This window comes from Myzus persicae, unplaced genomic scaffold, assembly GCF_001856785.1.
Source record: "Myzus persicae strain clone G006 unplaced genomic scaffold, MPER_G0061.0, whole genome shotgun sequence".
NCBI classification, from domain to species: domain Eukaryota; kingdom Metazoa; phylum Arthropoda; class Insecta; order Hemiptera; family Aphididae; genus Myzus; species Myzus persicae.
Window position 1 is genome coordinate 109,945 of NW_019101938.1, and position 12,280 is coordinate 122,224.

Consider the following 12,280-nt stretch of genomic DNA (forward strand, 5'->3'; position numbering starts at 1 on the left):
AATAATGTTATACTTAAATAATTGCAAATCGTGTAAAAAGAAGGGAAGTACAGCTAAAAAAGGGTTGGTTGTAAAACCAATCATATCTTCTGAAATGAATTCTCGCTGTCAAATTGACTTGATCGACATGCAAGCACAATCAGATGTCGATTATAAATTCATATTAGTTTATCATTATCATCTAACAAAATATATTATGCAGATTATTTGTATAAATACTTCACAATTTACATTGCCCAATATACCTCGGACATTGTATACAATGCCCGGTCACTGTGTACAATGCCCGGGCATTGTATACATTGCCCGAATTTTCCACTTTGCCCGTAACATATATATTATATTATATAAATATTTAAAATTTTAAATGTGTTATATTCGAAAAATAATTAATAATCATATTATAAGTTTCTGTTTATTTATAATCCATATAGCAAATATAATGTGACAATTTACAAAATATTCCATGATTTTTTTTTTCTGTTAACACTTCCAAATTCCAATGTCTACTTTTCTCGGACGATTATCTAGCTAGCTTCTAAAATATTCGGTTGGATTCCATATATTAAAAGCTACCCCATTTAAATTGATGAACATGAGGTTCAATTAATATTTTATTGATCGTTTGGATCTCAACACATTATGATTTATGTTCATTAAACTAAATCCGCGTTCACATTTTACTGTAGAAACAGGCAATGTTTTGACACATGATAAGAATATATTTTAATTCTTGTACTTTTTCATTTATTGTGTTTGTATAAATAAAATGTTTCATTCCTTGAACTAGAGGTTCCAAAAATCTAAATAAATAAGAAATTTAGAGTTTTAGGTAACGCTGTAGTCCGTAGACCTACCTATGTATCTCGAATACCCTCTACAGCTCTATGGCAAAACTACACCACAATATCATATAATATTATGGTATTTATTTTTATATTTTCTATTAGTATGTACTACGAATTAAGATGTTTATCGTAACTCGTGGTATGTACCACAACAAAAAAAACAATGTCCGTAAATCACCATTCAAGTAGAAATGTTACGTTTTGACCCCCCGTGGTCCACGATATGGTCGTTATCACGTTTCCGTAATTCCGTCAACCCATTTATTATTGGCGCCGAAAATTTGAACTAAGAGACAATATGATAATGAACAGTGATTATTATTTGGTAATAATATTGTACACCACGCATAGACCTTATAATATAGTATTAGGTCTATGACACCACGACAAACCTTGACAATATTATTATGTCGTTATCAGTACGGTCGTCGGGTTTTTTTCCTGCAGATACTAGTTAATCCTTACATCTATAACTATGATATTATTATCCGCTAATCGCTATTACACTCCTGTTCGAGTGACGAGTATTTGTCCGATTTGTCGTTCGTCGCAGTCTCGTCAGTCGACGTGTTATCGTTGTAGTTCGTCCGCCTTTGTGTCGTTGGATTGCGGCATTTGTTAGATCGTGTTCGATAAGTGCATATTTCGTCCGATTTAGTAAGCAAACTGCTACGAATCGCGGTCGACCACAATGCAGCATAACGAAGGTAATAATGCGAGTAATAACAATTATGCAATTGGGAGAAATGAACTGGAGAACCAGGAACAGCAGCAACCTGACGGAGCACGTGATCCGTGCGGTAAGATAACCGCCGACCACCCCAGCACCGTAAAATCTACTTGTAACACCACAGCCTATTTGAAATATTTCAAAGTGGTTCAACCCGTCGAAGTATCAGTGTTTTCTGATAAAAACCTGTACGATGAATCAGAAATGCCCGTGTCCCCGATTACGCCTTCGGGTTCAAACCCTGTTTCGGGAGCGGTAAGCCCAAGAAACGTTAAAAATTCGGACAGGACGAATTGGAAAGAAAAAAAATCCGGACAATATGAATATCGTCAGGCTCAGTTCAACAATAAGAAGTACTCAAACAAATATCGAAAGAACAGAAACAATGCCACAGTGAGATTTAACGAATTCATTTCATCGAAAAATGTCAACAATATACCCATTAGAAATGACCAATCAGGTTCTACAAATGAATCTGCTTGTACAGAGCCAGGTTTAAGTCAAAGTGGTTTTACCAACAAGAATTTCCTGGATTTACATGAAAATTCTGAGTATGATTCAGAATGTGAATCAGACCCAGGTGATTTAGAGAAGATGAATATGATGACGGCTGCAGATTTTAATGATGATCGTTATGCTCGCTATGGGATACACGAGTCAGAAATTAAAGACTATGTGCGCACTATTACATACAAAAACTGTATAGAATATTGTTCAAACGGATATATTAAGGTTAATATAAATTTTATCTTACCAAAGTTACTAATAAGATTTTGAACAGTGTAGCAGAAATTACTATTTTGGTAACAAATAACATTACTAATTCCTTATCAAAATTGTAACTAAATTTTTTTTAAGTTCCTTTTTTTCAAAAATATCACTGGTGCTTACCTAATAACCATGTTGTCAATACAATAGGTACATAAACTAAATAATGATAATCAACTACATGAAATTATTAACAGATGCTCATTCTGCCACACATTAATCTTAATTTATCAAATTTATTTTAAACAATACAGATAAGAATTATATTCTATTTCTATCTACTTTATCTTCAAATAGTCAATCGCTATAGTAAAAATATCAGAGCTTAGAAAATTTTACTTATAAATTTTAATACTTAGGTGTATAATATATTTTAATATATTTTTAAACAAAAATAAAATAACGAGTAATTCTGTAATTTAATTACAAAAAAGTACCTTAGATTACAAATAAATTACTTACAATAAAATGTTATTAAATTACCATCATATTACATAAAAAATTATTTTGTTTCACAAACTTGTAACTTAATTTTTTAGAGTAACCCCAACACTGGTTTTGGATATAGGTATATAGGTTCTTATTAACAATATTTAAAACAAAGTACCTCACAAAGTACCTATATTTGTATTTCTTATAATGTTGTAATCCGTCTTCAAAATTGTACCTACATAATACAAATGTATATTATGGATATAGTGATGGTTGGTTGTATTTAGAAGCAATTTTGTTGGCAATCAGTTTTCTTATGCTGCGATCAGACAACATCCATTTCTTACCCCCACCTGGTCAACCATCTATGTACCTGCCACATAGTTAATAGCACTCCTGCGCCCTAATAGGCTGCCAAACTTCCTTTTTAATGTACATATAGTTAAGTTTATGTCGTGTAGTATATTTATATTATTTGCGTTACCTTTTTCGGTAGATATAATTAATTTTAGCCAATACCAACATACCACAGAATAATATAAACGAGGATATAAATGACTTAAAAGTAATCTTAATATTTAAAAAAAATGTATTGTGGTGAATAGTAATAGTAATGTAATACGCTAATGGTGAAAAGTTGCAAATCTTTATGATTTATATTTCTACACTATCAATAAAATAACAATCAACTTACTTCAACAGATTTATGGGAAGTTAGTATATCACTTAAACGTCAACCAACCATCTTATTCTAACTTGTAATTACTTGAATTTTACAACTTGTATTCTTTTTTAAATCGTATGAATATTTTTGAATACTCTGTATAACATCAAATGGGTTATACAAACTTAAACAATGGTAAAATAATAGTACTTTAATAAATTCCATTACCTATGTCAGTCTCAAATGCTCAATAACACAACACTATAGTTTATGGGAGTGTTAATCACCCTCGCCAAATTAATTTGATTTAGTAAAATTTTCAGCCCTAGGTGACTGGCTGGATAATGCTAAGTCACCCACTGTATAAAATACAATAAAAATATTATATTAAAAATTTTGTGTGTTAAATAGCTGTTATTTTTTAACGTTTTCAGCATATATATAAGGCCTATAATATAAAGGCCTGCACACACTGCGGCGGTAGCGAAACAGGTATAATGCAGCCTCACACAATTTACCGCAACAGCGCCGTTAAGCCAATAGTAAATTACCGCCACCGTTGCAGTGTGCGAGAACCTTAATTAAGGTATTATTATTTATAAACATATTTTTATTATTTTTTTCTTTATTTAAATACTTATAGATTATTAATCCATTGTAAGTAAGTATTGCTTTGATTTGTAACATGGTTGATATCATGTTTGCATTATGCTAACATTGTTAGTTTTTGTTTCTATGAATAATTTGATGAGCTGAGCCTATTGAAACATAGGTTAAAAAATGTATTTAATTATTTAATGTTTCATATTACTTTTAAAAGCGGTACATACATTTTCAAAAAAATTTATTATTAAATGAATGAGTGGTTCTTAACATAAGTTTAATGTTAGCAAAATTCTAACACTGATACCAATGACTGGTTAACTTACTAAAACAGTTGCAAATCTACGATTATTTTCTAGGGGTAAAACGACAACTATTTTGAACATTAGGGGCCAAATATTCCCTACGATATCTGTCCCCTGGCTCCTTCTCTTGTTATCTTACCTTTCCGCAAAGTGAACTTTTACTTAAACTATACCAACATTTATAATATTAAAGATTTATTTAATAAATAAAAAAGGCTCTGGAGGAGGGGGAGGATGTATCACCCAAATCAGCTCTCATACATATGCCCCTGTACTACAAAATAAACTAATATATTATTTTGAAATATACTTAATTTCAATGTTATGCGTACTGTGCTTTATTTTAATTAAACATTTTAGAAATTCTTATGGATTATGAGCTTATTATATTATTATAGAATTATGTTTATTTCAAAAAAACAAAAAGGTGGACAAGTGTATACCGCTTTGTTGTATAGTAGTTTTTGAGCATGTTGTTGAAATGGATGTGTTATTTGAATTCAATGATAAATCATTGCAAACAAAAAACGATTCTGAGCAAAGATGTTGTGTTATCCTAGCATACTTGTATAAATAATCAAATTAAATAAATAAAAAAAGTAAATATTTCATGTCTATAAATTGCGTGACTCTCCGGTCAACTTTTTTTTTGTTTAAGATCTAGAAAATTGTTTGGAATCTACTATTAAAATTTCTAATACTAGCTTTGATAAAAAAACTTTTATGAATTTTATCAACTTTTGAGATTTGAATGAAATATTAAATAGGTATATTTTTAATATATTGAAATATTTTAAAAAATAACTGCTTATGTATACTTAATATTTTTGAACTGCTATTAAAGCATCTTATGAAGACTTTAACTAAATATTTAAGCTTTTTTACTTGATGAATTAATAGTTAAAAAATGTACAAAATTCAAAAAAAATTTCAAAGCTTAAAAGGAGTGAAAATGTTTTGTTAATGAAATGCTACTAAGGCTTTTCAGTTTTGACATGTCTAAATGTTGATGACGGATTGAAAAAAAAACACATTGTAAATAGAATATATTCATTCGTTATGCTTAGAATCTAAAATATTATTGCCTATATACAATTTTTTATATTAAAATAAAAATATATAATAATTATTTTTAGTACTTTTCTACTGTCTCATGTAATATGTATTAAAATTATTTTGAATTCATTTTTCAGGATAAAGTGGTATTAGTTATTCGCTGTGGTATTGGCTTATTACCTTTGTTATGTGCTCGGGATGGAAAAGCCAAAAAAGTAATTGCTTTAGAACAGTCTGCTTGTATTGAATATGCTCGACGCATAATCACAGACAACCGGTATAGTACTGTGATCACCTTAGTTCAAAGCAATGTAAGAAAAATATCATTTCATTTATATGACTTATTACTAGTATTATACATCTTATTATGTTAAATATACATGTGTTACAGGTTTTTTTACTGAATTCTTTTTAAATAGCTTTGTATTTTTAGGTTCATGACTTAAAACAGTTACCACACAGACTTAAGAAGGTAGATGTTATATTAGCTGATTTTTTGGGAGACTGTGTTGTAAGTCAAGGAGATCAAATGGAACAGGTTATAGAAGCTAGAGATCGTTTTCTTGTTTCAAATGGTTTGTATATATATATAATAAATAAATATTTTTTGTATGATATTGTAATTTATATATTTGTATAGGCCTAATGATTCCTATGTGTGTTACTCTGTACGGCCAGTTATTAGAACAAAGACGAGTCTTTGGAAATTGTCGTATACGCAAAAGTACTAAAAAGAAGACATATAAAAAATTTGATAGGCTAACTTTAAACAAGACTGACAAATCTGAAACATTGTCTACTGATACTGACAGTTCATCAGATTCAACATTGTGTTCATGGTGGAGTAATGTTTATGGATTTGATATGAGATCAAATACAGAAGTTGTAGTTGATTGTGATTCTGAAAGTGTTGACTGTCCTGACTCTTCCAAAAATAAGTGGTACATGATGGATGAACCTCTAGTCACATTTTTTGATCCGTGCAAGGTAAATAATTGATTTATATTTTCTGAAAAAAATTTTTTAATGAAACTGAATATTATTTTACAAAATATTCTGTTATTGGTACAATAATTGTAAAGATTTTTATTTGTATTAAATATATTATTGCTTTTAATTTATTTGACTATCGAACTCTTTATGTATTAGCATATTTATATGTATAATATAACATCAATAAAAATTTAAAAACTAGGTACCTTTATTGTTGTTAATAAAAAAATATAGCATTTAGCACTGAATAATAATATATTAAATAAATAGACTTTTTATGATATTTTTACTTTTATTTCTTGTCATTATTGTAAATTTTAAAATGCTCATACTTTGCTATTAAAATATAAAAGGCCTCTGTGGGACCTTAGTGAATATTCTTTTTTTAAATTGTATAATAGTCCAATTCATTCTGATGTTAAAGTGAACAAAGTATTATGGATTCTTCTGAGTGTATAATTTGCTATGTCATGTTTTAAGTTAAAGACATCATGTATGTAGCTACTTTGTCAACTTGTTGATAAATAATAATATTAATTCATCTGCCTTTTATAAATAAAAAATTTAATTTATTTTATAAAAATTATATGAAGTACACTTAAGTAGTTTCTAGTACTTATTTTATTGAATATAAAAAATTGAGTCCAGATCTAAATTTTTATTAGAGCAATAAGTTGCAAACCTTTACTCCTATAATTTTAAATGATTTTATTTTTGACACTATCCTTTTGAAAAACTGTGATTTTCATAAGTATTTTTTTTCAGGTAGTATCTAATGCTTGCTTAATAAAGAAGTTTGATATGTATAAGTGTACTATAGATGAAGTTCGCCATGTTCATAGTAAAAACTTAACTTTAGAGTGCAGTACACCTTATTCGAGTGCCAATGGAGGAGACTATGCACATATGTTAGAGTTGTTTATGGTGGTTGATTTTCCTAATGGTCAAAAAATTGCCGATGACAAGGGTAATTTTTTTTTTTAAACGGTATTTTAGATTTTTTTTTTACAATTTACTAACTAATTTCATGTGATTTTGTTACAATTGTATTTTCAATACAGAATTGTTCTAACCTAACTCTTTAATTAATTTGTTCATGTTTATAGATGATCTACAAATAGGATTTTCAACATCATCTTATTCACCATATACTAGATTTAGACAGACTGGTTTATTGTTACGGGACCAGTTGCTTGTCGAACAAGGTAACAAGTTTAAAATTAATGAGTTCCATATGTGGCGTGGTCCTCAACAAAGTCAAAAAACTATGTTGGTTGGAGAAAATACTATTGTTAAAAGTACTTGTAACAGATTTGGACCAGAAGAAAATTTAAAACTAAGGTTAAGGTATACATTTGTCAACAAGTATACCAAGGCTATTAACAGACGTTGTGCTTACACCTTAGCAAAGCAATTATTTTAAAATTTAAATTGAAGGTTTATGAATACTATTAGTATTAAATTTGGTTTCAAAAAAAAAAAAAAATATTTAAATGAGTATTAAAATTATTTCTGTGAATCGAGTTATTTTAAAGCGACAACAATAAAGACAAATTTTTAAATTAACTAGTTCTTATTAATTGTATTTATTCTCTTATGCCTATTAAACTAGTTTGATTAATGATTGTAAATAATAACAATCAGTTGTTATATAATTACACTTAATATGTTTGAGAGTTACATTTAAACTTTGAGTACTCTTCTTGTTCTGCTCACAGTAATGTGCTAATCATGGTTCATATCACATCAATGAGTAGTAAGCCTTATGGGTGCAACATTTGCAGATATAGGTTTATGCTGACTGGATATCTACTAAATTATTTTGAACTATTATATTTGTGCAAAAGTTATAACATAAAGTATAACATATGTGCAAAAGTATAAAAAAAGTAGATAATGTATTATTCAATGTACAACTTACAATATATATTGACCTTATTTTTTATTTAGGCTACTAAATCATTTATCGATACAAATAATATGTCAGAGATATCCTTTTTAGATACATTTTTATAATAATATTTATTTTAAATGCTAATAGTTACTGAGAACTGTTTTAATTTTTGTACCTACAATGTTAATCACTTATTAGTTATTTTATTCCAATTTCGTATTCAACAATAATTACAAATAATTCCATACTATACTTCAAATAACCATTTATGTATGTTATTAGACACAACATTTACAGCTGAAAAATTACATTAGCAGTCTTTTACCTATGGTTTCTATCTAGATTCCATACAATGAGGTTGTCGGTTTTTTTGTGTGTCTCTTATTTACAGAGGTGTGTTTACCAGAGGCATAACATTGCCTCCCCAGCTGCAAAATTTAAAAATTTTTATTGGGCAGCATTCATATACCTAGATTCAAAGCTTGGCACTTACTAATTAGAAAGTTACATTTTAAGTAACTTTTTAACTTAACTAGTTGAATTGAATTAAATTTGTTAAATAATCTAATCCAACTCGTTAAAAACGATAAATAACTAGTTTTTTTTTCATTTCATAATCAAAATATTCTGTAAAACGAAGTGTGAACTTTTAGTATCTTTTACCATGATCATAATTTATTAATAACGAATTATCAGTATTTTCAATTTTATGATAAAAATATTTTTTTGTTGTTTAATCTTGTCCTTTTATTTCTGATCAATTATTTATATTTCTTATATTTTCTTATAACCATGACACCTAGGGATAATCTTAACGACCGATAGACATACATACATATACCCTATATTAATTACTAATATAGTACCATAGGTACTGTTTGTATACTTATTATTTTGTTAAACATTTTGTTCCAATAAAAAAAAGGAATAATAAGACGGATTAAGTAGTATAGCTAGGATTTGTAACTTCAATAAGAAAAATGTTAAGTATCCATTTGATACAAATTTAAAGGAAAACTAAAAAATATACTAATATTCTAAATACATAAATCAAAAATTTGAAAAATATTTAATATTATCAGGATTGTCTATTAAAATATCAGCATAGTTCTACTAAACAAATGTTGAAAACAATAAATCATCAAGTCAGTATACTAAATATGTATGTTTTAATAATATTAATCAAAATGATAACACTATTATAAATGATTTTACCAATATGGCAATATCTCAAATTAAGCATTTTATTTATTATTAGTATTTTTTTCTTATGTGGGAAAAAATATTGTGTTTATGTACTCAATACTCATAATATTATTGATATGTTGTAAAATATTATTGAAGGATTCATAATATTTTTATTAAATGATTAAATGTAACTATATAATTATGAAAATATTGTTTTAATATATGGGATCAACCATCAGAAATGTTGAAAAAATAAAAAAGTGAACAAAAAAAATAATAATTGTCGGTCAATACATTTAAATAAATACAGTAAAAATTGTTCTAATAATTTATTGGCTGGAGGTGGACCAATTGGCGTCTTAGGCAATCAGCATTGGCTTGACTCATACTTCTAAGACATCTTAATAGATCATGGTCTTTGTTTAGCTATTCAATGTTCTACATATTACCAGTATGTTGACAGCATGTTCCCCTCTAGACATTTTATCCCAGATCTAAACAGAAAATATAGCCAATAAGATAAATTATAATATTGTTTAGTTTTTCATCTCAATAATTGCCTTTGTAGCTTACTGTTAGATTTCTTCTCTGCAACATCTCCTCTTAAAGCTGGTTTTCCAAAACTCAGTTTTTCTGTAAATACATTATACACATTTAAGTTTTAAACTCAATCATTTTTATGAAACAAAATTATAAATAATTAAACAATTTAGTTTGCATAAGAACAAGATTTGCAAACTGAATATCATAGTTACTAATCTTTATATGATGGTATCATATGATGAATGTAGTTAGACATACACGAGAACAATAGATTAGATCCATAAACTTGCTATTGGAATAAATTAAATTAATACCGTCTACATTTATTATGTTTATAAAATAATAATATGGGTAGTAAATTGCAAAACAAACATTTTCCATATAACACCATTATCACTAAACTTATTTTTCGTTTAAATATCAAATTTCAATCTACAAATTATTTTAAAAATTAATAGATTGTTCATAAAATATTGTTTTTGAAATGTTGAAATTGCTAAAACAACAAACTTTAAAAAAATTTCTTTAATTTCCAAGCTTTAAATCCAAGAAAAAGATTTTGCATCAATGATTAAAAACATCAAAAAGTAAACAATTTAAAATTAAAATTTATCTAATTGTATCATGTACAGAGAATAATAATATTTGTAATATTTAGTGAAAAATACGGAATGTTTAAACTTTTAAAGTTCTTAAGATTAAGGTTTTTTTTTAAATATAATAAACAAAATATAAAATATTTGTTCCAGGATAAATCTTAATTTTTCATATCTAATTTATCAAACATTGAATTTAAAACAGTCATTAATAAAAAAAGCGGGTTTTCAAATCAATGTTCATCAATCCAGGGATTTTGTGTTTATAATTTATATGATATGTCGGCAGAAAATATTTTGGACATTTCCTTCTGTATTCACTTTTCATTGGTAAATTAGTTTTAAGATTTAAAATATTGTACATGAAAATAGGATAATTCAACTATTTTTTTAAATAGTTTATTATTTAGTACTTTTTTAAGACTGTATTTTATTAATTTTTAACTAAATATTATCATAGATTATAAAATACAGATAATTCAGTCAGGTAACAAAATAATATTGAATCATATTTTATTAGATAATAATATATTGCCAAGGGCTAAAGCTAGATTATGGGGATTTAACTATTTAATTGTATAATTAATAAAATAAAACTCACTTTATTTAAGACAATGTTGAGGAGAGTGAGGATAGGTACTTTATGGGAAAAGATACATAATATTTTGTTATGATTGTTGTAAATTTGAAAAAGTAACTATTTTATTTTACAACTACTATTTTAGTTTTGGAAGCTAAAAAATAAATAGTTACAATATAAAAGTTTTCATTTCTACACCATTTGAGTAACAAGTTAATTTGGTCAGACTTGAGCAAATTAAAATCAGCCTTTTCTTTTACAAAGGAGTTCAAATAAAACAATATTTATTATTAGTATGAATAAAAAAATTAATCTGCTCAATAGGAAGTCAATGCAGAGTATTCCAACTGGCGGCATGGTCCATGGATAGTTCACAAAAACTCACACATGTCATTAGTTGGTATAAACATGAAGACAATAAAGCAGTGTCGCTATTGAAGCATTGTTTGGTTGAATTATTATGTAGAACAAGATTTAAGCACACTAGAAAGAAGATACTTTTAAAAGTAAAATAAACTTTGTACTTACTCGAATTCGGATAAAATATAATATTATAAAATTAATTTCCTTTTTTTAAGTTACCCAATAACATTATTTTGTACAACTATCATAGTTGGTCGTACTTAAGTTTGTTTGTTATAAAGTGCTTTTGATACTTGGTATTGTAAAGGAAAATATGCTTAGGCTGTAAACTGCTAAATTTAATAAATAGCAGGTGTGAAATAAATACATTTCTAAAAAAAACAATGATCAACAGTGATAACAGACAAATTTGACTAAATTTAAAAAATAGTGTTAATTAAAAGTATGACAAAATATGTACATATTATATGGATAATATATAATTTAAGAACTATATTCATGCCAGAAAAAAATATTACGCATAAAATTAATTCCAAAAAAAAAATATTTAAAAAAAATTAGTTACTTGAATTTGATAAATGTTTTACTATCAACTTTTTTCTTATAATTAATCAGATTAACAAATTACCAATTTTAAAGATATAAAAATAATTTGAATTCAACTCTTTAATTTTAATTTTTAGTTTCAAGAAATAAAAAAATATATACTAAAAAACG

The 12,280-nt window shown here is 26.9% G+C and overlaps 1 protein-coding gene across 1 annotated transcript; it reads left to right on the forward strand.

Moving 5' to 3' along the window:
• Window positions 1–1,226: 1,226 nt before the first annotated feature.
• On the forward strand, window positions 1,227–7,965 carry LOC111030827. The gene is made up of 6 exons (XM_022310522.1): window positions 1,227–2,310; window positions 5,544–5,717; window positions 5,840–5,981; window positions 6,047–6,393; window positions 7,165–7,366; window positions 7,506–7,965. Exons 1-6 carry the CDS (start codon window positions 1,540–1,542, stop codon window positions 7,820–7,822), a joined length of 1,953 nt encoding a protein of 650 aa, XP_022166214.1. The 5' UTR covers window positions 1,227–1,539; the 3' UTR covers window positions 7,823–7,965.
• Window positions 7,966–12,280: the final 4,315 nt, after the last annotated feature.

Excerpts from the sequence above, each read along its gene's own strand:
- LOC111030827 (XM_022310522.1), top strand. The coding sequence starts at position 1,540 with ATGCAGCATAACGAAGGTAATAATGCGAGTAATAACAATTATGCAATT. Across the intron at positions 5,982-6,046 it reads TCGTTTTCTTGTTTCAAATG|GCCTAATGATTCCTATGTGT; the intron begins GTTTGTATATAT and ends ATATTTGTATAG. Across the intron at positions 6,394-7,164 it reads CATTTTTTGATCCGTGCAAG|GTAGTATCTAATGCTTGCTT; the intron begins GTAAATAATTGA and ends ATTTTTTTTCAG.